This window comes from Schistocerca cancellata, chromosome 11 (assembly GCF_023864275.1).
Source record: "Schistocerca cancellata isolate TAMUIC-IGC-003103 chromosome 11, iqSchCanc2.1, whole genome shotgun sequence".
In the NCBI taxonomy this organism is placed as follows: domain Eukaryota; kingdom Metazoa; phylum Arthropoda; class Insecta; order Orthoptera; family Acrididae; genus Schistocerca; species Schistocerca cancellata.
Genome location: NC_064636.1, coordinates 40,056,265 through 40,084,060, shown reverse-complemented (window position 1 = coordinate 40,084,060; position 27,796 = coordinate 40,056,265). Strand labels below are relative to the sequence as shown.

General features: G+C 41.3%; 1 protein-coding gene across 1 annotated transcript in view; it reads left to right on the top strand.

The window, feature by feature from the left end:
• LOC126108160 (activated Cdc42 kinase-like) overlaps positions 1-27,796 on the top strand; it is a 323,364-nt gene that overhangs the window by 130,126 nt on the left and 165,442 nt on the right. The window contains exons 9-11 of the mRNA XM_049913403.1: positions 13,323-13,435; positions 15,911-16,056; positions 24,735-24,779. Coding sequence (XP_049769360.1) covers positions 13,323-13,435; positions 15,911-16,056; positions 24,735-24,779 — 304 coding nt within the window. The remainder of the gene's footprint in view (positions 1-13,322; positions 13,436-15,910; positions 16,057-24,734; positions 24,780-27,796) is intronic.

Genomic DNA, 27,796 nt, shown 5'->3' with positions numbered 1-27,796 from the left:
GGACGTTATTCGTCCGGTATTTCAGAATGACAGCCCTTAGCAACTTCCGACAAGCTTTGCACATAATTTCAAACCTTTACGAAACTTTCTCTTGCCGACACCTCATACAGAATGATGAAAGGATAAAAGTTTATCACTTAGCACAGTTTTACTGTTCAGACTGTAAAAATTTGGCATTGGATGTGACATTTTGATTTATTACTTCTTTACTACCGTATATACTCGAATAATCTGCGCCCTCAAATAATCCGCACACCCCAATTTTGAGGAAGAGGGGGAAAAAATTATTTTTTGCTTTAATTTTTTTTATTTACAAAAAGAAATTGTTCCAGCTTTATGATGTGTTCAAAAGTATGTATAATAATTACTGCTTTGAAGCAACGCTACTGTACAGGTTGATACATCGTTACGCAACCAATTCAGTGGCGTGCAGCTGTCCGGCTGGCCCATTACACGGGCGGGCAGCCGGGGAACATTATCAGCGCCAGCCGGGACTCTATGCGTACCTACAATAGCAAAAAAGAAATGTGAATTAACTTGTTTAAGAATTTGTTAATATGGTATGTGCAATAAAATATTTTAGTCAATACTGGTACGTTTCCTCTCTTACCACTCTATTCATCACTTTGATCGTCAACACTAGCGGGAGAATCATTGTCGTCTTCCCGTAGAGCGTCATCCTCTGTTCCGTCCAGTGAATTTGTGATTCCACATTTTTTGAACGATTTTTCCACTGGTGGTTGTGGAATGGAGTCCTGTGCACTTTTCACCCATTCACAAATCTGGGACAAATCCAGCCGTTTGATTTTTCCACTAGGTGTGAACGTACAGTTTTCATCAGCCACCCATTGCGTATATTTCTGTTTAAGTGCAGCTTCAAATGGCCGATTTATACACACATGTAGTAATTGTAGGATGGATGTTACGCCTCTAGGGGTAATGACCAAGTCAGTTTTCCCTTTTTGTAATTTGTCTCGCACTTCCTTAGTTGTATGTCCGCGGAAGCTGTCCAGGACCGACATGTTGCGTAAATTCAGTAACGCACCAGGACGACGTTGCCAAACGTGTGTCACCCAGTCAATTATAAGTTTGTTGTCTATCCACCCTTTCGGATTCGCTCTCACTAATACTGGTATGCGTTTTACCGATATTTTCGGAATAGTTTTCCTTTTAAATATCACATAAGGTGGTAGCTTTCATCCCTTGCCAGTTATATAGAACATCACTCTACATCTTTGTTTCTCACTGCCGCCAGTTCGTATCGTGATGCTGGATTCTCCTTTCCTGTTCACTGTGTTTTTGAGTGCCATCTCAAAATAGACTGGTGTTTGATCCGCATTACCAATTTGCGATAATATAATTCACTATTTTTTCCTCGTAATTGGCTGGAAGCCGCTGAGCGATAGTAGTTTTCCTCCGGAATCCTAAACCATTTCAGTTGAAAAATTTAGATAGCCAACACTGGCTACCTTTGAAACTGGTAGTGCCTAGTTCTTTGGCTAAAGACAATGCTTTAAGTTGGCACATTTCACTCATCACCGGGCATCCGTATTGTCGCTTCTCATCTACATAATCCCAGAGCCTTTTCTCGAGGTCTGGGTACTTCGCTTTTTGGCCACGAAATGCCCGGCGATTACTATTAGTTTCTTGAAGCTGTGTTTTATTTTTTCGCCAGTCGCGAGCACAACTCTCACTCACGTCATACTTTCTCTCTGCTGCACGGTTTCCAATATTCTCGGCTTCTTCAGCAGTTTACGAGCAATAACGAGAACTTCTAGCCATAATTAACAAGTTTGAAGACGTCAGTACTTCACTCCTAACGTGCTACTGATGCATCACAGACTGAGGCCGCAACAATGCAATAGTATAATGGTATGTATTTGTTGGAGGTGGAGCAGTATCAACAATGTTTCGAATAATCTGCGCACCCCAGTTTTTCGTCCTAAAATTCGGGAAAAAACATGTGCGGATTATTCGAGTATATACGGTACTAAATCTATTTGCAACACATTTTCTAGACAGTACCCACATATGCCACCTAATTTACCAGCAACTTTTATCTTTCTACGACACACAGTTCGAGAGATATGATGTCGTAAACATTGAGATGAGTGAAAAACTTACTTTTCCTTAAAATGGAGCAAAAATTACCCATATTATATTCATCCAGTGTTTCATAATGAGAGCACTTAGTGACTCCCAACTTGCCGTACTACTCTGTGTTAAAAAGACTATGCCCGAGTATAGGTCGGACCACAATTTTATCGACACGTGAGGCATCTGTCGCTCGAGAACTGAACTCACTGCGAATGAGAACAGTATATGGATGTCTCATTACCTGACCCCTGGCTCGTGCCTCCTTCTGCTGTCAATTTCTAGAATTATTTTGAGCGAAACATTAGCGAACATAACAGGTGCTGTTGTGAACAGCTGATCCAGTTTGATCACACTGACATAATTTCATGCGTGTACTCATTAGGTTTTGCAGTTTGCTGTGATTCTGTTACAAATACTACATGTTTGTTCAGTGAGCATGAAATTTTGGAAGCCAGAGACAAAGACCTGTTGGCTGAAAGCTTATTTCTTTAGCACTCTTCTTGTTGCGCTTTTCTATGACTCAAGATATTATCCGCTATTCGAGGAGAAACAGACTATTCATAATATTGTTACTATTCCATTGCTTATTTTCCATTGTTTGATGTTTTAGGATGTGCTTGATTTTAATTGACATTGGTGAATTTGGCCATGAGCTAAGTTAAGTTGGCTGTGACCATTTCCAGGTTATAAGATGTCAAAGGGGGGAATACTTTCTTGTTTGTGTTTCAGTGCTGACAACTCGTGGATGCACATGCCACGTACCAATCAGTTGCTATTGTATACATATCAGATCAAAATAACATGGATTTGTGAAGGCACATGATAGAGACAGTCATCTTCAAATGTGGTACAAGGAATATGAAATTAGATTAAGGTTTTTGAAACACAACACAATGGGTAGAAGAAAAATTTTATTCAAAATGTTTATTCAATCTTTGTGATCGTGTCCCATGTTGCTTAATGCCTTTAAATTTAAGTAGAATTTCTGTTATTAATTAGATTAGATTAGATTATATTAATACTTGTTCCATAGATCATGAATAAGACACTTCGGAATGATGTGGAACGTGTCAGGTTAATGAAAGATGTCTGTACAAGATATTACATTACACAAAATATTGCATGACACTAATGTTTAAGTTTTTTTTCCCCTTAATTTATATCTAAAAATTCAGCCAATGAGTAGAAGGAGTTGTCATCTAGAAATTTTTTTAATTTATTTTTAAATGTTAGTTGGCTATCTGTCAGGCTTTTGACGCTGTTTGGTAGGTGACCAAAGGCTTTTGTGGCAGCATACTTTATCCCTTTCTGTGCCAAAGTCAGATTTAACCCTGCATAGTGAAAATCATCCTTTCTCCTGGTGTTATAGTTATGCACACTGCTATTACTTTTGAACTGGGTTGGATTATTAACAACAAATTTCGTAAGTGAATATATATACTGTGAGGTTACTGTGAGGATCCCTGGATCCTTAAATAGATGTCTGCAGGATGACCGTGGGTGGGCTCCAGCAATTATTCTGATTACACGTTTTTGAGCTATGAATACTTTTTCTACTCAACGATGAATTACCCCAGAATATGATGCCATACGAAAGCAGTGAATGAAAGTAGCCATAGTAAGCTAATTTACTGAGATTCTTATCACAAAAATTTACAATAACCCTAATAGCATACGTAGCTGAACTCGGACGTTTCAGCAGACCATCAATGTGTTGCTTTCAGTTTAACCTCTCATCAATGGGCACACCTAAAAATTTTGAAGATTCTGCCTTAGATACAGACTTCTGTTCAAAGTCTATATTTATTACTGGAGTTGTGCCATTTACTGTACGGAACTGTATATACTGTGTTTTATCAAAATTTAAAGAGAGTCCGTTTTGCTGAGAACCACTTAATAATTTTGTGAAAAAACATCATTTACAATTACATCACTTAGTTCTTGGTTTTTGGATGTTATTACTATACTTGTATCATCAGCAAAAAGAACTAACTTTGCATCTTCATCAATGTGGAATGGTAAGTCATTAATGTATATCAAGAACAGTAAAGGACCTAAGACCGAACCCTATGGGACCCCGTACTTGGTAGCCCCCCAGTTTGAGGAATCAGCTGTTGTTTTAACATAACATGAACCACTTATTTCAACTTTCTGCATTCTTCCAGTTCAGTATGAATTAAACCATTTGTGCACTGCCCCACTCAAACCATAAAAGAATCCCATGATTTACACCAGGGATCCCCAAACTATTTTGGACAAGTGACCCCTTTTCCAAAATGAACTGTTACCTCAGACCCCCAAATAGCATCAAATAGAGAGCAAGGAGAGCAAGTCAAAACGCACCTGAAAGATGTACGCTCGAACTCATTATCTTGCACAAACTTGTCCACACAGACTTGCCGAGTTTTGCATCTTGTACGATCTTGAGACTTTACATTACTACAACAATGCTGTTTTATACAAAAATATTAATTATTTTTAGTACACGTAACGCAACATAAACAATACAGTACCTACCTATCTTGAAAGTTTTGAATCAGAACTTGTGTTAATTTAATAGGGGTCGATTTTTAGACCTCGTCGACCCCCAAAATCAGTTTTCGTTTATGTCGACCCGCAGGAAACCGATATCGACCCCAAGGGGCTGATATCGACCACTTTGGGAATCCCTGATTTACACAATCAAAGGCCTTTGAGAGATCACAAAAAATACCAATGAGTGATGTCCGGTTATTCAGAGCATTTAAATTTGATCAGTGAAAGCGGATATAGTATTTTCTGTTGAAAAGCCTTTCTGAAAACCAACTTTTCACTCAGATAACATAACAACAGTTTGTCAAGCAATAAGTGTGTCACAACTGTGGGATCACTCTGGGTGGCAGCAATCTGAGAACAGTTGATAAGAAGTGTTGCGAATGTTGCCAACTTTTAACAATCAACTACTTCAGCAAATGTTGTTTGGTTAGCCAGTCTATTGGAGACTCATAACACACCCATTTACACACGTTACCAATAAATAATAAGATTCGTGCATATGCAACCCAAGGTACTTCCTCTTAATGCCAGTATCGGCTCGTGAGCAAAAATGTTTGACGACCGCTGCACTAGAGTGTGCCGGTAACAGTTATTGTGAAGATGCAGTACTGTATGGAGAAAATGAAACACTGAGACTGAGAGATGCAATCCCAATGAAATTTATTCCACCGATTAGCAACACGACTGTACACAAATGATTAAATTTACAGATCTTTACATGCACTGTGACTGGAAATTCGGTACAGAGCAGCACAACTGTGTGCTGCAATTGGGGCCACTATACATCGTGGCACGGAACCGAAGAGCTCCCGAATATGCTGGTGGGGAATTCTCTGCCACACAGTTCCTAGATATGTCCACAAAGCAGCAACTTCGCTACAGGAGAACTCGAATGAACAAGTTGCTGAGCGACACATTTATTAACACGTAGTCAGCACAGTTTCAGAAAATATCGGTCTTGTGAAACACAACTAGCTCTTTATACTCGTGAAGTAATCAGTGCTATCGACAGGGGATGTCAAATTGATTCCATATTTTTAGATTTCCAGATGGCGTTTGACAGCGTTCCTCACAAACATTTTCTAACCAAACTGTGTGCCTACGGAGTATCGCCTCAGTTGTGTGACTGGATTCGTGATTTCCTGCCAGGAAGGTCACAGTTCATAGTAATATACGGAAAGACATCGAGTAAAACAGAAGTAATATCCGGCGTTCCCCAAGGAAGTGTTATAGGCCCTCTATTGTTTCTGATCTACATTAACGACATAGGAGACAATCTGAGTGGCCGTCGTAGATTGTTTGCAGATGATGCTGTCATTTACCATCTTGTAAAGTCATCAGATGATCAAAACGAATTGCAAAATGATTTGGATAAGATATCTGTATGGTGCGAAACGTGGCAATGATCCTGAATAAGGAAAAGTGTGAAGTTATTCACATGAGTACTAAAAGAAATCAGCCAAATTTCAAACTTCCTGGCAGATTAAAACTGTGTGCCCAACCGAGACTCGAACTCGGGACCTTTGCCTTTCATGGGCAAGTGATCTACCAACTGAGCTACCGAAGCACAACTCACACCTGGTCCTCACAGCTTTACTTCTGCCAGTATCTCGTCCTGCGAGAGGAGAGCCTCTGTAAAGTTTGGAAGGTAGGAGACGAGATACTGGCAGAAGTAAAGCTGTGAGGACGGGGCGTGAGTCGTGCTTCGGTAGCTCAGATGGGAGAGCACTTGCTCGCGAAAGGCAAAGGTCCAGAGTTCGAGTCTCGGTCGGGCACACAGTTTTAATCTGCCAGGAAGTTTCATATCAGCGCACACTCCACTGCAGAGTGAAAATCTCATTCTGCAGCCAAATTTCGATTACGCGATAAGTCACACAAATCTGAAGGCTGTAAATTCAAGTAAATACTTAGGGATTACAATTACAGATAACCTCAATTGGAAAGATCACATAGATAATATTGTGGGTAGAGCAAACCAAAGACTACAATTCATTGGCAGAACACTTAGAAGGTGCAACACGTCTACTAAAGAGACTGCCTACACCACGCTTGTTCTGGAGTATTGCTGTGCGGTGTGGGATCCGCATCAGATGGGACTGACGGATGACATCAAAAAAGTACAAAGAAGGGCAGCTCGTGTTGTATTATCGTGAAATAGGGGTTATAGTCTCACAGACATGATATCTGAATTGGAGTGGCAATCATTAAAACAAAGGCATTTTTCGTTGCGACAGGATATTCTCGTGAAATTTCAATCACCAGTTTTCTCCTCGGATTGCGAAAACCTTCTGTTGGCACCCACCTACATAGGGAGAAATGGTCATCACGATAAAATAAGAGAAATCAGGGCTCACACGTAAAAATTTAAGTGCTCGCTTTTTCCCGCATGCCATTAGAGAGTGGAATGGTAGATAGACAGCTTGAAGGTGGTTCATTGAACTTTATTGTGAATAGCAGAGTAATCACGTAGGTGTAGATGAGATGTAGACCATATGCCAGACATGTAAGATGTGCGACACGTCAGGCCAGGGATGCACTGGTACCTGCGTCCTTCCAAAAAGGTTTGCACATTCCTTGGTATGTGCGACCAGGCATTGTCCTGCTGAAATATTGCATATGGAATGACCTACAGGAGAGGCAGTGCCACGAGCTGTAAAATCCCCCCGATCTAGCAGTAGCTGTTCAGATTGCCGTCAAGACGTAGCTTGCAAGATCGTGTGTTACAGACAGAAGCACGCCAAATTACTGCACTTGGTGTTTCTTTGCTGTGCTGCTCAAAATTACTGTCTGCCTCACTGTGTTCAGCACGGTGGTGTCGGATAGATATTTGGCCATCACTGTAGGACAAGTTGAAGTGTGACCTGCTCAAAAACACTATATTTTGCCACTCAGCACGTCAATGTCAGCATTCGGGTGCTAGCACAGGGAATTTTTCCAGACAGTTTGAAATACATAATTGTCAGGCCTCTTCATAAGAAAAGGGACAAGAGTGACTTAAATAATTCTAGACCAATCTCATCGCTGACCTCATTTTCTAAAATATTCAAAAAAGTTATGTATTCAAGAGTAGTCTCACATTTAAGTTAAAATGATTTACTCAGCATGTCACAGTTCAGATTCCAGAAGGATTACTCGACTGAGAATGCTGTCTACACATTTACCCATCAAATAGTACAAACCCTAAATAACAAATTATGGAATTTTTTGTGATATTTCCAAGGCATTTGACTTTGAGGATCATGTCCCACTCTTAGAAAAACTCAGGTTTTATGGAATTGAAGGCTGTACACACAGCTGGTTTGAATCATACTTAATGAACAAAAAGCAAAAAGTTGTGCTGAATAACACAAATAATGTTGGGGGGGGGGGGGGGGGGGGTAAATTCCAGTGAATAGGGAGTTATCACAAAGGGATCCCAGGGTTCAATTTTGGGTCCTTTGCTGTTCGTAATTCATGTGAATGATCTCTCACCTAACGTTCAGCAAGCAGAACTAGTACTTTTTGCAGATGACACAAGTGTTATAATAAATCCCATTCCAGAAAAAGCAGCTGAAGATATTGTTAAGGACGTCTTTCAGAAAATGGACTTCCCCTTGATTCTGAAATTGAAAATACTCGCTATATCCAGTTCTGTACACCGAACAGAATCATACCGACAATTAATGTAGCAAATGAACAGGGCTCAATTAACACAGTAGATTTCTTGAAATTTTTGGTGTTAACATTGATGACAACTTGAACTGGAAGAAGTGTATTACTGAGCTTCTCAAACAATTAAGTTCAGCTTCTTTCGCTCTTCGTATAATCGCTAGTCTTGGTAATAAACAGATCATCCTCCTAACGTACTTTGCATATTTCCACTCAGTAGTGTCTTATGGAATAGTTTTCTGGGGTAACTCACCACGTAGACATAAAGTACTGATTGCGCAAAAGACAGCAGTGAGAATAATTAGTGGTGTTCATCCAAGGACGTCATGTAGGCATCTATTCAAGGAGTTAGGTGTTTTAACTGCACCATCAGAGTACATATATTCGCTAATGAGATTCATTATAAATAATCGCATCTCAGTCACGAAGAACAGTAATCATCATACGTACAACACTAGAAGGAAAAATGATGTTTCCTATCCATTATTGAAGCTGTCAGTTCCTCAAAAAGGAGTACATTATTCAGCAACAAAAATCTTTGATCATTTGCCTAACAACATAAAGCGTCTGGCAGGTAGCAGACCAAGTTTTAAATGTAGCTTAAAATCATTTCTTTTGGACAACTCCTTCTATTCCATGGACAAGTTTCTGTTTCAGAATTGGTAAAAATAAATAAATAAATAAAAAATAAATTGTACCTTTAAATGTAGTTGCATGTGTAGAACTAAAAATTTCAGTAATATTAATATTAGCACTATTGATGTGTGTATATACACTCATAAATTAAGAAAAATGGTGATACATGGTGAAACAATGCTCTTGTGGGTGGTTTGCGGGTTTCAATCACCTCAGGGTATGACCAAACGGTGAATTTGACCTACGGTCATCACACGGTGGTGCTGGCAGCAGTCCGCATACACAGAGGTGTGTTGGTGCGTGTCAGAGTACGGTGCAGCGAGTAAGTGTGCAGTTATTTTCAGACGTGCTAATGGTGACTGTGTGTTGAAAATATTGATGATGATATGAGGGGTAGAATATTAGGGCGACTGGAGGCTGGTCAAACACAGCAGGTCGTAGCACGGGCCCTCCGTGTGCCACAAAGTGTGATCGCGAGATTACGGCAACGATTCCAGCAGACAGGAAACGTGTCCAGGCGCTGCAGTACGGGACGTCCACAGTGTACAACACCACAAGAAGACCGATATCTCACCATCAGTGCCCGCAGACGGCCACGGAGTACTGCAGCTAGCCTCGCTCGGGACCTTACCGCAGCCACTGGAACAGTTGTCTCCAGACACACAGTCTGCAGACGACTGAACAGACACGGTTTATTCGCCCAGAGACCTGCAAGGTGCATTCCACTGACCCCTGATCACAGGATAGCCCCTAAAGCCTGGTGTCAAGAACACAGTACATGGTCATTGGAACAGTGGTCCCAGGTTATGTTCACAGACGAGTCCAGGTATAGTCTGAACAGTGATTCTCGCCGGGTTTTCATTCGGCGTGAACCAGGAACCAGGTACCAACCCCTGAATGTCGTTGAGAGGGACCTGTATGGAGGTCGTGGTTTGATGGTGTGGGGTGGGATTATGATTTGTGCACGTACACCTTGCATGTCTTTGACATAGGAACTGTAACAGGTCAGGTGTATCGGGACGTCATTTTGCACCAGTATGTTTGCCTTTTCACGGGTGCAGTGGGTCCCACCTTCCTCCCGACCGAGCTGCCATCGTGGAGGAGTACCTTGAAACAGAAGATATCAGGCAAATGGAGTGGCCTGCCTGTTCTCCAGACCTAAACCCCATCGAGCACGTCTGGGATGCTCTCGGTACCGTCTTCAAACCCCTAGGACACTTCAGGAGCTCAGACAGGCACTGGTGCAAGAATGGGAGGCTATACCCCAGCAGCTGCTCGACCACCTGATCCAGAGTATGCCAAACCATTGTGCGGCCTCTGTACGTGTGCTTGGTGTTGATGTCGGGGTACATGCGCAGGAAACAGTGGTGTTTTTTGGCACATGTGTTTTGGGACGGTTTTCTCAACATATCACCAATACCGTGGACTTACAGATCTGTGTTGTGTGTGTTCCCTATGTGCCTACGCTATTAATGCCAGTTTTGTGTAGTGCCCTGTTGTGTGGCACCACATTCTGCAGTTATCCTTAATTTATGAGGACGAGTGTATATCTTATAATCTGACTTGTTCCACATCATATCAATAAAATAATTGGGAAAATGATCCACGGAAAATGACATAACTAAACTAAAACCAAACATTGCATTCTGCGGCATTGGCAGGGTTCCGGTCAGCGGAAGCTGACACAGTGGCACATGTGCCGCCAGTCCATCTCGCAGAAGATGGCGTCGAACAGTCGATGCGACCGTGTCCAGTGCTCCAACATTGTGCCGACACTGTAGACGAAGCTGTTTGATCCATTATCCTGAAGTGGGCAAGATAACTGTCATCTTGCGCTGTCACACGTTGTATCGTCCAATTCCTTGTCAGTGTGTACGGCCCTCTTCTCTTCACCGGTTCCGCATACATTTCACTGTTGAATCAGTGTGCCCTGTACGAGCACAAATTTCACAGAATGAGAGACCTGCCTCCCAGAAACCAATTGAATGCACTTGCATACTGGTATTACATGTTGCAATGTTGGTGAGGCGTAGTAGTACTCGGTTACACATTTTCGTTTCATAGGTGGGAATTTAAGGAGATGGGACCTGGATAAACTGACTAAACCAGAGGTTGTACAGAGTTTCAGGGAGAGCATAGGGGAACAATTGACAGGAATGGGGGAAAGATGTACAGTAGAAGAAGAATGGGTAGCTTTGAGGGATGAAGTAGTGAAGGCAGCAGAGCATCAAGTAGGTAAAAAGATGAGGGCTAGTAGAAATCTTTGGGTAACAGAAGAGAGATTGAATTTAATTGATGAAAGGAGAAAATGTAGAAATGCAGTAAATGAAACAGGCAAAAAGGAATACAGACATCTCAAAAATGAGATCAACAAGAAGTGCAAAATGGCTAAGCAGGGATGGCTACAAGACAAATTTAAGGATGTAGAGGCTTATCTCACTAGGGGTAAGATAGATACTGCCTACAGGAAAATTAGAGAGACCTTTGGAGAAAAGAGAACCACTTGTATGAATATCAAGAGCTCAGATGGAAACCCAGTTCTAAGCAAAGAAGGAAAAGCAGAAAGGTGGAAGGAGTATATAGAGGATCTATACAAGGGTGATGTACTTGAGGACAATATTATGGAAATGGAAGAGGATGTAGATGAAGATGAAATGGGAGACACGATACTGCATGAAGAGTTTGACACAGAAAGACTGGAGTCGAAACAAGGTCCCAGGAGTAGACAACATTCCATTAACACTACTGACAGCCTTGGGAGAGGCAGTCCTGACAAAACTCTACCATCTGGTGAGCAAGATGTATGAGACAGGCGAAATACCCTCAGACTTCAAGAAGAATATAATAATTCCAATCCCAAAGAAAGCAGGTGTTGACAGATGTGAAAATTACCGAACTATCAATTTAATAAGTCACAGATGCAAAATACTAACGCGGATTATTTACAGACGAATGGAAAAACTGATAGAAGCCGACCTCGGGGAAGATCAGTTTGGATTCCGTAGAAATGTTGGAACACGAGAGGCAATACTTACTCTACGACTTATCTTAGAAGAAAGTTTAAGGAAAGGCAAACCTACATTTCTAGCATTAGTAGCCATAGAGAAAGCTTTTGACAATGTTGTCTGGAATACTCTCTTTCAAATTCTGAAGGTGGCAGGGGTAAAATACACGGAGCGAAAGGCTATTTACAATTTGTACGGAAACCAGATGGCAGTTATAAGAGTCGAGGGGCACGAAAGGGAAGCAGTGGTTGGGAAGGGAGTGAGACAGGGTTGTAGCCTCTCCCCGATGTTATTCAATCTGTATATTGAGCAATCTGTATATTGAGTAGGCATTAAAATCCATGGAGAAGAAATAAAAACTTTGAGGTTCGCCAATGACATTGTAATTCTGTCAGAGACAGCAAAGGACTTGGAAGAGCAGTTGAACGGAATGGACAGTGTCTTGAAAGGAGGATACAAGATGAACATCAACAAAAGCAAAACGAGGATAATGGAATGTAGTCGAATTAAGTCGGGTGATGCTGAGGGAATTAGATTAAGAAATGAGACACTTAAAGTAGTAAAGGAATTTTGCTATTTGGGGAGCAAAATAATTGATGATGGTCGAAGTAGAGGGGATATAAAATGTAGACTGGCAATGGCAAGGAAAGCGTTTCTGAAGAAGAGAAATTTGTTAACATCGAGTATAGATTTAAGTGTCAGGAAGTCGTTTCTGAAAGCATTTGTATGGAGTGTAGCCATGTACGGAAGTGAAACATGGACAATGAATATTTTGGACAAGAAGAGAATAGAAGCTTTCGAAATGTGATGCTACAGAAGAATGTTGAAGATTAGGTGGGTAGATCACGTAACTAATGAGGAGGTATTGAATAGGATTGGGGAGAAGAGAAGTTTGTGGCACAACTTGACTAGAAGAAGGGATCGGTTGGTAGGACATGTTCTGACACATCGAGGGATCACCAATTTAGTATTGGAGGGCAGCGTGAAGGGTAGAAGTCGCAGAGGGAGACCAAGAGATGAATACACTAAGCAGATTCAGAAGGATGTAGGCTGCAGTAGGTACTGGGAGATGAAGAAGCTTGCACAGGATAGAGTAGCATGGAGAGCTGCATCAAACCAGTCTCAGGACTGAAGACCACAACAACAACGACAGCCCCGCACCGACTGAGCACTGTATAACACTGACCTTTCCGGCCAAACAAAAGATGGCACTGTCGGTCCTACGTGCACACCTCCCTGCCGTTTAAATCACTTGTTACGGTTCTGCTGTTCCACACATCCTCCTATCGTGACGTGTTGCTAACCACTGGTCCTTAGTGTTTCACTTTTCGTGAACAGTAGGGTACATGAAAAGACTGTTTGAATGTAGTAAGTGTAACTTTGTCTTTTGTGCTGTTGCAGTGCAAACCGGAGCAGGTCCAAGCCGTCCAAGACTGCTGCGAGGAGCCTGCAAAGGCCAAGAGGGAGCAGCTGCTGTACCGCGTGGGTGACGTCATCACCGTGCTCGACAAGGGGTGAGTGTTCGCCGCCACCGCCGGTGCAGTGTGGTACTGGGGGGCAGTGTAGGAGAGATGTGTCCCACTGTGTCACCAGCGACTGTCTTCTAAATTGGGTGTGGCCACACTCGCCACTGTAGTTACGGCAGCGTCTAAACGGACAGAAGCACACAGTCAGCGACATAACACAGTACTTGCTAATCTTGCACACGTACACTACATGATCAAAAATATCTGGGCACCCCCAAAAACATACGTTTTTCATATTAGCTGCATTGTGCTGCCACCTACTCCTAGGTACTCCGTATCAGTGACCTCAGTAGTCATTAGACATCGTGAGGGAGCAGAATGGAGCGCTCTGCGGAACTCACGGACTTTGAACGTGTGAGGTGATTGGGTGTCATTTGTGTCATACGTCTGTATGTGAGATTCCCACACTCCTAAACGTCCCTAGGTCCACTGTTTCTGATGTGATAGTGAAGTGGAAATGTGAAGGGACACGGACAGCACAAAAGCGTACAGGCTGACTTCATCTGTTGACTGACAGAGACCGCCGACAGTTGAAGAGGATCGTAACGTGTAATAGGCAGACATCTATCCAGACCATCACACAAGAATTCCAAACTGCATCAGGATCCACTGCAAGTACTATGACAGTTAGGCGGGAGGTGAGAAAACTTGGATTTCACAGTTGAACAGCTGCTTGTAAGCCACACATCACGCCAGTAAATGCCAAACGACGCCTCGCTTGGTGTAAAGAGCGTAAACATTGGACGACTCAACAGTGGAAAAATGTTGTTTGGAGTGACCAATGACGGTACACAATGTGGCGATCTGATGGTATGGTATGGGTATGGCGAATGATCTCAAAACATTGTAATGATTGTAAAGCACATCACCATTGCTAATAGCAACCATTAAAAATTTATGCGAGTTACCATAGCAATACAAACTAAATAATTAAATGAATGTTACAAACAAAAGTGTTTGGCATGTGCCAAAAAGTTAATGGAAAGAAGACAAGTAAATTTAAGAGATCTAGGGGGGGAAAAAAAAAAGAACAGCTGCTACATTATCTTATATATAACATCATGTGCTAAGGATAGACATATTTTACGTGTTTTGTCTTTTGTAATGCAGATGCTACTGAATATGTGCACGTACTTGACACTAATGCAACAATAAAACAAAAAAATAACATTCTGTTGGGCACCTTAATAGAATGGTAGGAGATGTTTTGTTGCAAAGTGCGACCAGTCACATACAAATCAGGTCTTGCTACACTCTCTACCTAGTATAGCAAATTACCTTACAGTGTGTGGCAGACAGTAATAGCTTTCCCCCTTTTATTGCAAAATTCTTTATTAACTTGTAATTACTCCAATTTCTCATTGCGGCAGTTTTGCGAGACATGGTTGGGAATAAGTAATTTGTCACCCAACTCTTCTTAGAATGTACACTCTGAGAACTTCAACAGTGTACCGTTCTGTGATGTACAGTGCGTCTCTTACAGAATTTTGTGTGTGTGTTTGAACATTTATTGATTGAGTAGTTCGTGGATGTACTGCCATTTCGTAGGGTCTGACGGGGACAGTAGACTGGTAGTCTGACGTGTCGGCATTATCAACATCGCAGCTTGTCAGCAATCGTTGGTTAATATATTAAAAAACTAAAAACCCGCCTTGATTGCAGGTCAGGCTTGTAAGTGAGCGACCGTTTGTAGCTGCAGTTTTTGGCGGCTCATGGCCCATCGAGCATAGGCCGGTGTGAGGTGGAGCGTACACCATTAAGTTAAGTAGTGGTTTTGACTTTGTACATATGTACTGTTTGTGTTTACCTTTTCTTTTTCATTTATAAATGTATAGCTATGGTGTTCTTTTAATCATTGACAAAGGTCTTCTTAGGCACTTGTGGGTGTTATTGTTGTTCTGAAGAAGGTGTAGTTATCTACGCCGAAACCTGGGTTAACACTTAACACTAGGTGCTTTTTTCGCAATCGAGGTGGGTTTTTAGTTTTTTAATATATCATCAGGTGTGCCAATGAAATGAGCTGCCGTGTGCGCACAGCCGACTTGTATCCCCTCCCATTTGCGAGCCATTCCCTCCGCCGTCTGCACGTATCTGACGGAAGTACCTGCTGGGAAAACCATTTCTCGCCACACGCGCTTGGATTCTTGCAGCATCTGGAGAGGTCTGGGTGATGCCTAGTGTATGTTGCCATTTTTGAAAACCTTTTGTAATGTACAACATTGCTGAGTAAACAGTACATCATCTTTACTGAACGAATAGAGCAGGTCTATTGCGGGTCACTGTTGTCCCCGAGATTCCGAAGCTTTCAGTGGCTCACAATTACTTCCAAGCCCATAAATTCCTATACCAAAGTTATTACATTTCTATACCAAAGTTTTTACGTTCCGTCTGTTTGTGTACTGCCTTTTGAATTGCCCCGTAATTGTGCCGTCACAAAGTTTAGTGGCAATGTTCCTTTTACAGGCCGATCCCGAATGTGTCGGGATGCTGGAAAGGTGTCCTGAACAGTGGCAAGACGGGCCTCTTCAACCCGGCGCACACGGTCGCCTACCTGGGCTCGAACCTGCCTGCAGCGCCCGGCGGAAAGCCCGGGGAGTTCGTCCGAGGAGGTGAGTGCCGGGCTGTGCGGTGTGGTGCGGGGGATTGTGGGAATGTGCTCGCCTCACTTCACGGTGGTCTCGTGGGAACTCTTCTGTCGCTTGTGGTTTCGCTTGCTCCTCAGTAAGAACGTGTGTAACGACTCCTGCACAAATGCGCAGTCTCGTGACAGAATAAAATATTCCCGTCCTTCCGGCTGCCTCGAGTGGTCGTACGTCTGCGAGCTTTCGGTAGCGTGCTACTCGCCCTTTGTCGGTTTGTAACCGATTGCCGTGTGGCTGTGACCCTCCTGCTAGTACAGAGTGTGAAGAGTATGTAGAGGCAACTTAGTAATAAACTTTTGATAAGGAACCCGTGTCAAAAAATGTACCATTTAGATGTAAAATGAGTTTGAATATCGAATTTTCAAACCTCCCTCTTCGCACGAGGGAGACAATGAGCACTGACCTATGTGCTATACGGCAGATGCTCCACACAGTGACCCTGCTGTTAGCTGCACAAGGCGTATCTCCCACACACGATCCACGAGACTTGGTGCATGTCCGTGAAGCCCAGTAGCCGACCCTTCTTGTTGCGAACATACCAATTTCTCTCGGCCCCTGTTACAGGGGGACGAAAATGGTATGTGATGGACTTCAGTGAACTGGAAAACATTCCCAGTACATGCATCGTGCAGCACTAACATTCCATGCTGTACCCTGAAGCGGAAGATTTGAAAATGACCCAGTCGTCAGACTTATTTTACATTCAAACTATACATTACTGGACATGTGTTCCTTATCAAACCTTTACATACTAAGTCCCCTCTACAACTGCTAGAAGCTGACCAAAAGCTCATAGACATATTTCTTTGCATTTGATGCCTGCTAAATATTGTTTCAAACATTATACACTCCCTCTGAATCCTTCTTGGGCAGCTTGTAGTTTTAACCTCTCTTACTTTGATTGAAATTACGTTGGTGTTCACATAGTCTGTTCCCATTACATTGAGAGTAAATAAGAGATAAAATTACAAGGGTGAGTCAAATGAAAACCTTAAATATTTTTTTAAATATTATTTATTGTGCAGAAGTGCTACAAAGCTGTATCACTTTTCAACATAATCTCCCCCACACACAATGCAAGTCCTCCAGTGCTTACAAAGTGCATAAATTATTTTAGAAAAAAAAATCTTTTGGTAGTCCGTGAAACCATTCGCGCACCGCGTGGCGTACCTCTTCATCAGAACGGAACTTCTTTCCTCCCATTGCATCTTTGAGTGGTCCAGACAAATGGAAATCACTTGGGCCAAGGTCTGGTGAGTATGTGGATGAGGAAGACACTGAACATGCAGGTCCGTGATTGTTGCAACTGTTGTACAGGCAGTGTGGGCCTTGTATTGTCATGTTGCAAAAGGACACCTGCTGACAGCAATCCACGTCGCTTTGATTTGATTGCAGGCAGCAGATGATTTTTTAGGAGATCTGTGTATGATGCACTGGTGACAGTGGTCCCTCTAGGCACGTAATGCTCCAAAGTGACGCCTTTTTTTTCCCAAAAGAGATTCAGCATCACCTTCCCTGCTGATGGTTCTGTTTGAAACTTCTTTGGTTTTGGTGACGAGGAATGGCGCCATTCCTTGCTCGCTCTCTTCATTTCCAGTTGGTGGAAATGAACCCAGGTTTCGTCCCCAGTAACGATTCTTGCAAGGAAGCCGTCACCTTCTTGTTCAAAGTGCCGTAGAAGCTCTTTACGAGCATCGACACGTCATTCTCTCATTTCAGGAGTCAGCTGCCGTGGCACCCATCTTGCAGACGCTTTGTGAAACTGGAGCACATCGTGCACAATGTGGTGTGCTGACCCGTGACTAATGTGTAAACATGCTGCAGTGTCATTCAGTGTCACTCGGCGGTTTTCCTTCACTACGGCTTCGACTGCTGCAATGTTCTGTGGAGTCACAACTCGTCGTGCCTGACCTGGACGAGGAGCATCTTCCACTGAAGTCACACCATTTGCGAACTTGATACTCCATTTGTAAACTTGCTGCTGTGACAAACATGCATCACCGTACTGAACCTTCATTCGTCGATGAATTTCAGTAGGTTTCACACCTTCACTACGCAAAAATCGAATAACAGAATGCTGTTCTCCCCTGGTGCAAGTCGCAAGTGGGGCGGCCGTCTTTATACTGATACTGCAACGGTATGTGTGCATCTGCACTATGCTGCCACCTACAGGCCATTCTGCACACTGTTTCTAGCATGCTTACCAACTTACAGGATGACAGCGTGAAATTTCGATTTGTTATTACAAATTTAAGGTTTTCATTTGACTCACCCTTGTAGAACTGTTCATAATTTCATGTTGATGTTGGGAGAAAAGATGTTTTACTTAGCTTCAATCCATTGTCGAATTACTACTACTCATTCTTGTTGTGAGAATAGCTTTTCTAGCGGTATGATCCTGTTTGCAAAATAGATTTCAGTGTTCCAATTTTTTCAATGACATTATTGAATGAAATGTACCAGGCCATGTTAGACACTTCTCCCTTGTTTTATTAATGATCTTCTTTGATAATCACATGCAGTCAAGATAAGTTCGAGAATACAACACCGTGCAAATGTGCTCTGCACATCTCTACTATTTCCCACTAAGACAACTTACTTCAAAGCACAAACCCCCACAGATATTGATCAAAACATAAATAAAAGTAGTTAATTCATATTATACATTCATTCATTATTTTCTAAGAATAATCAATAATAATAATAACAATTATAATAATAGTTATGATGATACCAACAATCATAAATACAAATGTAATCATAACATCAAAAATTTCCAGATAAATTAGTTATATAAGAATAACAAAGTTTTCAAAATATTCTCGAAACAGTCATCAGTAAGATGCAATTTACTCATGTATTTCATTTTTTAATTGTGTATGTAATTAGTATGAATATAACTTAAGTTAGGAGTATAAATGTAAAAAGAAATTGTATATAAAGCTTTATTGGATCATGTAAATTATGAGCATATCATGTTCTTCATTAAATAATGAGAGTGCACTACTGACTGGAGCTCCCACGTTGCTAAATATATACGTAATCAAGTCTGTGACTTTTATTTAACATTGTTCTTAATTGAAGACATGTTGTCATAAAAAACTGACTACAGTTGGTACAATGAAAGAAAACGCCATCTGAATCACAATCATTTAAAATTAAAAAATGAGCTGTAATGAGAATGAATGGGATAGCCAATAGAAACCATGCAGGAACATTTTTAAACAATTTAATATTTTTGTTCTCCCAAAACATATATTAAACCCCTGGAATAATCAAAATATTAAATTCTTTAAAAATATTCCTTCGCGATTCCGTACTGGATACTGCTGTCATTGTAAAATTTAAACAGATAAGAATGCAAACAATTGTTTCAAAAAATAAAAATGAGAGGGACTCACTTTCTTTGATGCAGTGCTTTTTGCACAAAGGCAGGATCATCATGTGAATGGTTGATATCGTCATTCTCACTGCCATTGTTAATGTCATAGTCAACAAAATATTGCTCCAATTCACACACAATTTTGTTGCCCATAAGAAAACGTGAGGCTGTGTCTTTCATTTCTTCAGGTAGGGAACACAACTTGATTCCATAAAACAAAGATAATCTACCATCTTAGTTACAAACTACAGTTCTGTGATATATTGGCTGTTTTAAAATCTACATGTCCCACACAACACAACAAAGACCAATCTAACTCATTGACATACATTATTTCATATTTAAAAATGGGAAAAATTGTACCTCTATCAAATGATGACATTGGCAGTCTACTGAAATTTTTGTGTTCTGTCAGTTGATGAGTTTTCCACACAAATTGTTGAGAACCCTAACAGTTGGATGTCTCTATTACAACACTGCAGACCTACCCTGACCTAAAACGTGGAACCCAACTACTTCCATCACCAGGGGAGGTGGCACAGTGGTTAGCACACTGATTTCTCAATCGGGAGGTCATCCAGAGTTAGGTTCTCGTGAGTCCCCTAAACTGTTAAGGCAAATGCCAGGATTGTTTCTTGGGAAAGGACACAACCGATTTCCTTCCCCACTTCATTGTCCATCTCTCACACCGTGGTACAGTCATGTGGGGTAGCAAACAATTTTGTGGCTGGGTTGAGAATTTATTGGTAGGGAGGAGGCAGCACGTCATTTCAAAAGGGGAGTCATCAACAGAAGTGGAAGTAACATCTGGCGTGCCCCTGGGAAGTGTTGTATATTAATGACCATGGGGGCAATATTAACACTCTGCCGTCCGGCGACACCACAGTGGTGTCATTTGCATAGGATCGCTCATTGGCTGGCAAGAGCACTTTAGTATCTTTTGCATTCTGTTGGTGTGTTGTTTAGGTAACAATAAGTTACACACGTCAAGAAGTTTTTTGTTTTTATTAGTACTTGTGCCAGTTCATCATGGAAAACGAAAGAGACGATACGATTATTTATGATGAATGGGCGGATTTCTTGTCTGACGTTCCGGACGACTTGGCCGATTGGGAAGAAGACATTGGATATTTAAAAAAAAAAAAAATAAATAAAATAGAAAAAAAGTGAAAGTGAAGCAGAATCATCGGAAGATAGTGAAATACATCCAAGAAGAATTCAGTGAACGCTAAGGTTGCCAACTGATTTGGATGAATCGGCCATGAAGACAGTACACAGTGGTCAGACTTTGATTTACTGGGCACCAATAATAAATTTGAAGGATCTTTGGGTCCAAACATATTTCCCAAAGATACACAGAGCGTCAAGTATATCATAGAATTATATATTGGGAATGATCTATTTGAATATATTAGCTACGAAATCAACAAGTACTACAGTCAAAATTGCAATAGAAGGAGATTAGATTAAAAAAATGACAAATTTGTTGACATTACCGGACGAGAACTCAGAAAATAGTTTGGGCTTGCTATCCATATGGGAACTGAAAAAAAAGCAAGGATCCATGATTATTGGTCAACGAATCCATTGACACACACACCGATATTTCGCAAAATGATGTCCCACAACCGATTCAGACAAATATTATAATTTTTACAATTTTCTGACAACAACAATACACCAGATAATGCTGACTGGCTTTTCAAAGTGCGATTCGCAATTGATTATTTTCCAAAAAACTTTAAATAAACAAATATTGGAAACAAACAAATTTTGTATTTATTTACATATGTATGTATGTCTTTGAAATTTCATGAAAGTAGGGGAACAGGGTTGAGCACTTATGAGAGCCAACGATGAGGTTAGTAAAACTTAACAATTTGTAATCTCCCGATAGTGGCAAATACGGCTGGCAACAAGCCAAGTAATCTGAATCAGCGCTGCCGGCATCGAGCGAATCAATTTGTACGAGATGTGCGGACAGCAAAGTATTAATAGTAATCTGAGACTTTTTGCAGATGATGCAATGGTGTAATGAAATACTGTGGAAAGAAGCTGTATAAGTATTCAGTCAGCTCTCAATAATGTTTCTTCTAGTTTTTGTTGGGCGTTTGTCCCACGCTGGTGTAGGGTCAGCACGGTTATGAATGTACTTTGCATGGTTTAATTTAAGGAGTGGCTGGATGCCCTTCCTGTTGCCTCGCCATTCATTCCTCCTCCCCCCTATCCGTGCCCCCTACCCCCTCCTCTGGGCTGGGGTGGGATGTGTGTACACCAACTGTTTGCATGCAGCACGAGTCATATGAAAGTATGCAAAAGTTTTCTTATTGTTTACGAATCATGAACTGAGGCAAGACTTGGGTACCAGCACAGTATTCACCTTACCAGATGTGAGAAACTGCTTGAAAACCACACCCAGGCTGGCCAGCACACCGACCCTCAGTGTTAATGTGCTGGATGGATTTGTTTCAGGATCGGCGCACCTCCCCATCTGGGAAGCGGTGCTTTAACACGCACGGCTATACAGGCGGGTATCTTGATAATGTTCCAAAATGGCGAAAACGTTGGTAGCTTGCTTTAAATGTTCAGAAAGCAAAATTATGGTCTTCACAAAAATCAGAAAGAAGTGTCCTATGACTACAATATCAGTGATTCACATACCGTACTTACTCGAATCTAAGCCGCATCCGAATCTAAACCGCACCTGAAATTTGAGACTCAAAATTCAAGGGGAGAGAAAAGTTTTATGCCGCACCTCCAAATCGAAACAAAATTGGTACATTGTAATATGAGACACAATTTAGGTCGAATGAATGAATGACTATACAGCAACAGTAGTTTGGTTCGAGTCGTAAGCTTAGCAGTTAAGCTTTACCAGGTAGTCATTGCTATGCGTCAGGCGCTACGTCCGTATTTATACCGGTACCCTTCGTTTTTCACGTGCTTCGTCTGCTTTGAATTGATTGCTCATTTTGCTTTGATCTGATAAGTGCCGTTTTCTTTGTTATAGGTGTTTACGTCACTCTAAGCTTAGCGAAACAATGGCAAGAGACTGCTGTTTGTTGTTACTTACACTGCTGCTTTCTTTGATAATGATCAACAAGAACCAAATAATAGACTGCGTATGATAGAACATGTTCTGAATGAGAGTTAGACAAAAATTTTTCTGCGTTTGAAAATCTTTTGCAGCCGCTTCTTTAGTACATCAAATTCTGCACAGAAATTAGTCATATTAGATTTAAAAATCTAGTCAGTTGCCGTGCTTCATTTCTGACTGTATCACTATTAGGCATAAGAATAATACGAATATAAACATGACACAATACGTATATTCTTCTGTGTTTGCTGTTGTCTCACTCTGGTTTTGTAGTTTATTAGGCAGACAGGCTTTAAATGAGATAGCAGCAAACACGAAAGAATACATGGAAAAATGTTTATATTCGCATTATTCTTATGGTGAAGAGAATATTGTATGTCATACACATTTCATCAGGTTCTTATTAGCAACCATCTCTTCTCACAGGTAGGAAATAATTGAGAACGTAGAGTTGGCCATATTGACAAACATCCTAAACAGTCTTGCCAGTCGGATTGTAGTAGATGAACAATACGGAATTTGTATTTACTTCGTTGGATAATGTATGAAAATGCAGTGTTCGAAACTCGGGACGGAGAAAAAAAGCTCGTCTTCCACCTTTTTGTTGTTAAAATTTATTAACTGACGCAGAGGTTTTGGCGCCAGTATTTATCTTTGTGCCTACAAAGCATGCCTGTGTAGCGCTACATGTATTCGATGGCAGAAGTTAGTTGTGGCGGCACCTACCAACATTTTTCAGAACTTCCGCTTGCTTTGCATTTGATTCTAAGCCGCAGGCAGTTTTTTGGATTACAAAAACCGGAAATAAAGTGCAGCTTAGATTTGAGTAAATATGGTATGTAATGGGTCCACTTTGTGTGTGTGTGTGTGTGTGTGTGTGTGTGTGTGTGTGTGTGTGTGTGGAGGGGGGGGGGGTAAGGTTGTGCATGTGCATGTGTGTAGTGTAATGTTTGTGTTGTGTGATGGTGGTGATGATGATAATGAGAGAAGGGTGAAACCTGGTGCCAGCACATAGCCTACTCCACGTAAATAGCACTGAGTGGAGGGGGGGAGCGGGGAGGCTGCTAAGCTTAACGTCCACATCCAACAGGTGGGTCACCATTAACAGTGTCGCATGCCTTCACTTTCATAATACACTGTGGAGGGGTTTGGTATTTACATCAGGACACTGTCATAAAGTCTGGTGATCAGGAACTTCATACCACCACTTCTTCCCTTGCCAGCAAAATACTGGTAGTGAAAATTTTTACCACCACTAGGATTTGAACTGGCTTACCGCCAGGTCGAGCACCACCGCTCGAGCGTGCATTAGTGACCTTGGCCGTGGAGACAGGTATTTGTAGGGATATGAAATAGAATGGGCTTGACCGTGGGAGAGCATCGCGAGGATGCTACACAAATTGATTTTCATGATGAACACTACTTTAAAATTTTCAAGAACCAGCTTTGAGAGAGGACTCTATAAAGTTCTTCAGCCCCCTACATTTCACCCCTGTAGGGACCGAAAGGGCAGGATTATACTGTTTACAGAGTGCACAGAGCCATTTTAAGTAGTGATTCTTCTCACGCTCCGTTTGGAAATGAAGCAGAAAGGAATCGTAATATGTGGTTAATGGGAAGTACCATCTGCTATGCATTTCACAGTGACGTACAAAGATTACTGTAGACATAGACATTAAACCCTGACATTTGTATTTCCTTTTTGGAAACTGGTTTGATGAGAATCTTCCAATAAGTCAAAAAAAGCTCTCCTCCCATGACCTGTCACATAACCAAGTTCAACTGTACGTTTTACCCTGCATAAATGTTAAATCGAGTCTTGTGATATATCTTTTGTTATCTGTAACAAGTTTTGGAATGGGTAACTGCTGGATGCAACCTTCTTGTATGGCTGTTTGTGTAATGTTGCTGGGTTACTGCTTGTCTCCCATAACTAGTCATCATATTTTGTACTGTTCGGCAGCATCGCTAGTATGGTGGCTCAGGGCTTGGTAGGCTATCTATGTGGGCAATGTTCTCTGTTGTCTGTCCTCTTGTAGTGTGCCAAATTCAACTTCTCACGGTGGGTTCTGCATCTCGGTCTTAGTGACTTGTCAACTGGGGTGTGGTCATTACCGGTATTCGTCATTGCCACAGTTTTATGTACGGTTGACATTTCTTTTGCAGACAGCGTCAGGTCCCTCAGGTCGTCGACATCCGGTAAAATGTCAGGTACGTAACAGCAGTGATCGAAAGAAACTGTAAGAAGATAGTCTTCTGCAGCAACTTGCTTTGGCCGTGATTGTGTTAAGATCGTGTATCGTACTGAGCAAAAAATGGCATTACGTGGCAGAAACTAAAACTTCACTGTGTTCTGGTAATTTGTGCAAACTACAACTTTTAGCTTCAAGTATGCATATGACAAATATCTAATAACTGAATTAAAAAGGGGAGAAAACTATAATGACAGAGCATTAAATACAGAAGATTTCAAAATGAAGTGGTTACATAGCTGCTGGGCTGCACTTTCCTGATAGCAGAGTGCTTTTGGCAGTCTGCTTTCACTTTGTTGGTTGTCAGTAGCAAACCTGTAGTGTACATCTGTATGGATAAGATGACACATATCTATAGAAATATACTCTATACATTTGCTACTTTCAACTAACAAAGTGAAAGCAGATTGTCAAAAGAACATTGCTGCAAAATCCGAAATGTCCTTTTACGTGTCAGGAAAATGTTCTCCAATATAGCAATTTCACACATAAAATTGCCATCAGTGGGTTTCGAACTCTGGACCGATACCATGATGATTTGACGCTCTACCAACTCAGATATGCTTTTCCTATACTCCACAGTTCTGGTGTTAATTTTAATTACTATTTACTCATGTTCTACTGGATGACAGCACACAGCACGAACTAAATCGCTGTTTTGGTTGATACTCTATCGACATACAATGTTTAATACTGATCTGAGTGTCTGACATCTGGAGGTTTGGGTGTTAGAGGCAACCAAAAAGAGGCCGCATTCATATTATGTAACTATAAGAAATTATGTTTTAAAAACCATGAATTTCAGAATGTATTTTGAAAAGAATGATTTCTCAATGTAAGTTTTGTGACAAGGTTAAAAATATCTGAACTTCTGGTTTTTATGGCTGCGGGATGATGGTGTGTCTGAAGAGCTGCATCCCAGTGCCCAAAATTTTTACAATGAAGCACTGAAAAGACTTATTTATATTACTGTGTGTGTGTGTGTGTGTGTGTGTGTGTGTGTGTGTGTGTGTGTGTGTGTGGAATGCATACAAAATGAAAGTATTAGAGTATTGCACAAAACGTGTTCGCAGTATAAAAAAGATATTTGTTGGCCTACCACAGGTGTTTCCCTCATATACACAACCTGACAAAAAAAAGTGAAGCACACAGGAGTATAGGAGGAAATTAAATGAAAATTCGTGGCTTGAGAGGGTATGTGATTTTGTTTCAATGAGTATAAAATCAAGTCAGATTTAGAAAGAACTTGGCAGCATGAGCTCACTTATCAGTGTGACATGCATACACTGATTGGGTTGGGAAGGGTGTCCTAAAGCTGTTGTATCTGTTCCTAAGGGCAAGCCGGCCCACAACCATTGTAACTGGTCTTTGATTTCTTCAGTACTGGCTCTGCGACATCTGACCTGGTCCCAGACATGGGATCTTGGTGGCCACGGGGTTACCTCAACTTTGTCCAGGCTGTTTGTAGAGTCACATGTCATTTGTGTGCAAGAAATACCCCGTCAAAAAAGACACACGAGCAGTAACACGTGAGGATGCAGGATGTCCGTGAAGTACCATTGTGCCATCACAGTTTCCTCAGTCACTACCACCTGTGACCTGAAGTGATATCCAACAACTCCCCACACTGTAACGTCAGAGTAACATTGCTGTGCCTCTCCAAAACACCAGACACCACCACCTCTCACCAGGTTGCCACGGTACTTGCTGGCAATGGTCGTCTGGAGCACTGCAGAATCACAATTAATCACTGAATACAGTGCGATTCTATTCATCAGCACTAGATTCTTCCCGGTCCTGGGACCATTCCAGACACAGCCATTTGTTTTGTGGTTAGGGCTATTGATAAAATATCGATGTATTTATATTTTTTTTTTTTTAAATATCGATATATGACAGCAATATTTTTCTCCTCGGTATATCGATATCAAAATGGTAATGTGGAGTGCTGGTGCTTTTATTTTGTATTATATTTTTTCGCAAGTTTTAGTAAATATTTGAAGTAGTTCTTTTGAAATTGTAGTGAATGTAACTTCATTTTCACTATGGAAGGAGTCTCTTGGACTGTGTGAAGCAAATATAGGTGGCACAGAGAAGTAATCTGATTGCACGGGGAGGGGGGGGGGGGGGCAGTGTGAGTGGAATAACAAGGTTTCTGATGTGAAGAAATGGCACACCAGTTATGTTAAAAATCAATTTCCAACACAACTAGTGTGCCATTTCTTCACATCAGTAGTCTTGGAAAACAATTGCTGAAATTGGTGAACAAAATGAATATGACAAGATCGGTCTTTGCGGAGGGAGGGAAAATGTTGACGTAATCGGCACTCGGTGCTACCGACAGAAACGGCAACGTTTAGCTTCACTATGCAGTTTTGACACCACAACTGCAAGGTTGCTGGCGTTTTCAGAAATGAATAAAAACAAGGAAGTCTACACGAAGTGTTCTGGACAAATCTGATATTTGAGGAAAACGAACAACGTACCAGTCAGGCAATTTTATTGTGCCACTTACATGCAGGTACCACTGTTACCAAAGTGGTTATCACTAAGTGTGAACATGCATCATTTTCCTTTCAATTCTTGCTCTGACAGGGATAAAGCTTGTTGATGTACAGAATACCTAATAATAAGTCAATGCTTAAATGTACAACTCTAAAACTGACAGTGTATTTACGATGTGTAGTCAATATTTTGATAGGCCAGTACATCGATATTTTTTCCCTCAATATATCGATACTTTTTTCGATATATCGAGGGCTGACAATTAAATTTTTTTAAATATCAATAATTTGGATTCCCGATATTTTTAAAAATATTGACAGTCCTAATTGTGGTGTCAACGGCAGCCTACGCAGGGAACAGTAATTCCCCAGTCCAGTTACTAATAATAATAATGTCGTGTGACAAGGGCCTCCCGTTGGGTAGACCGTTCGCCGGGTGCAAGTCTTTCGATTTGACGCCACTTCGGCGACT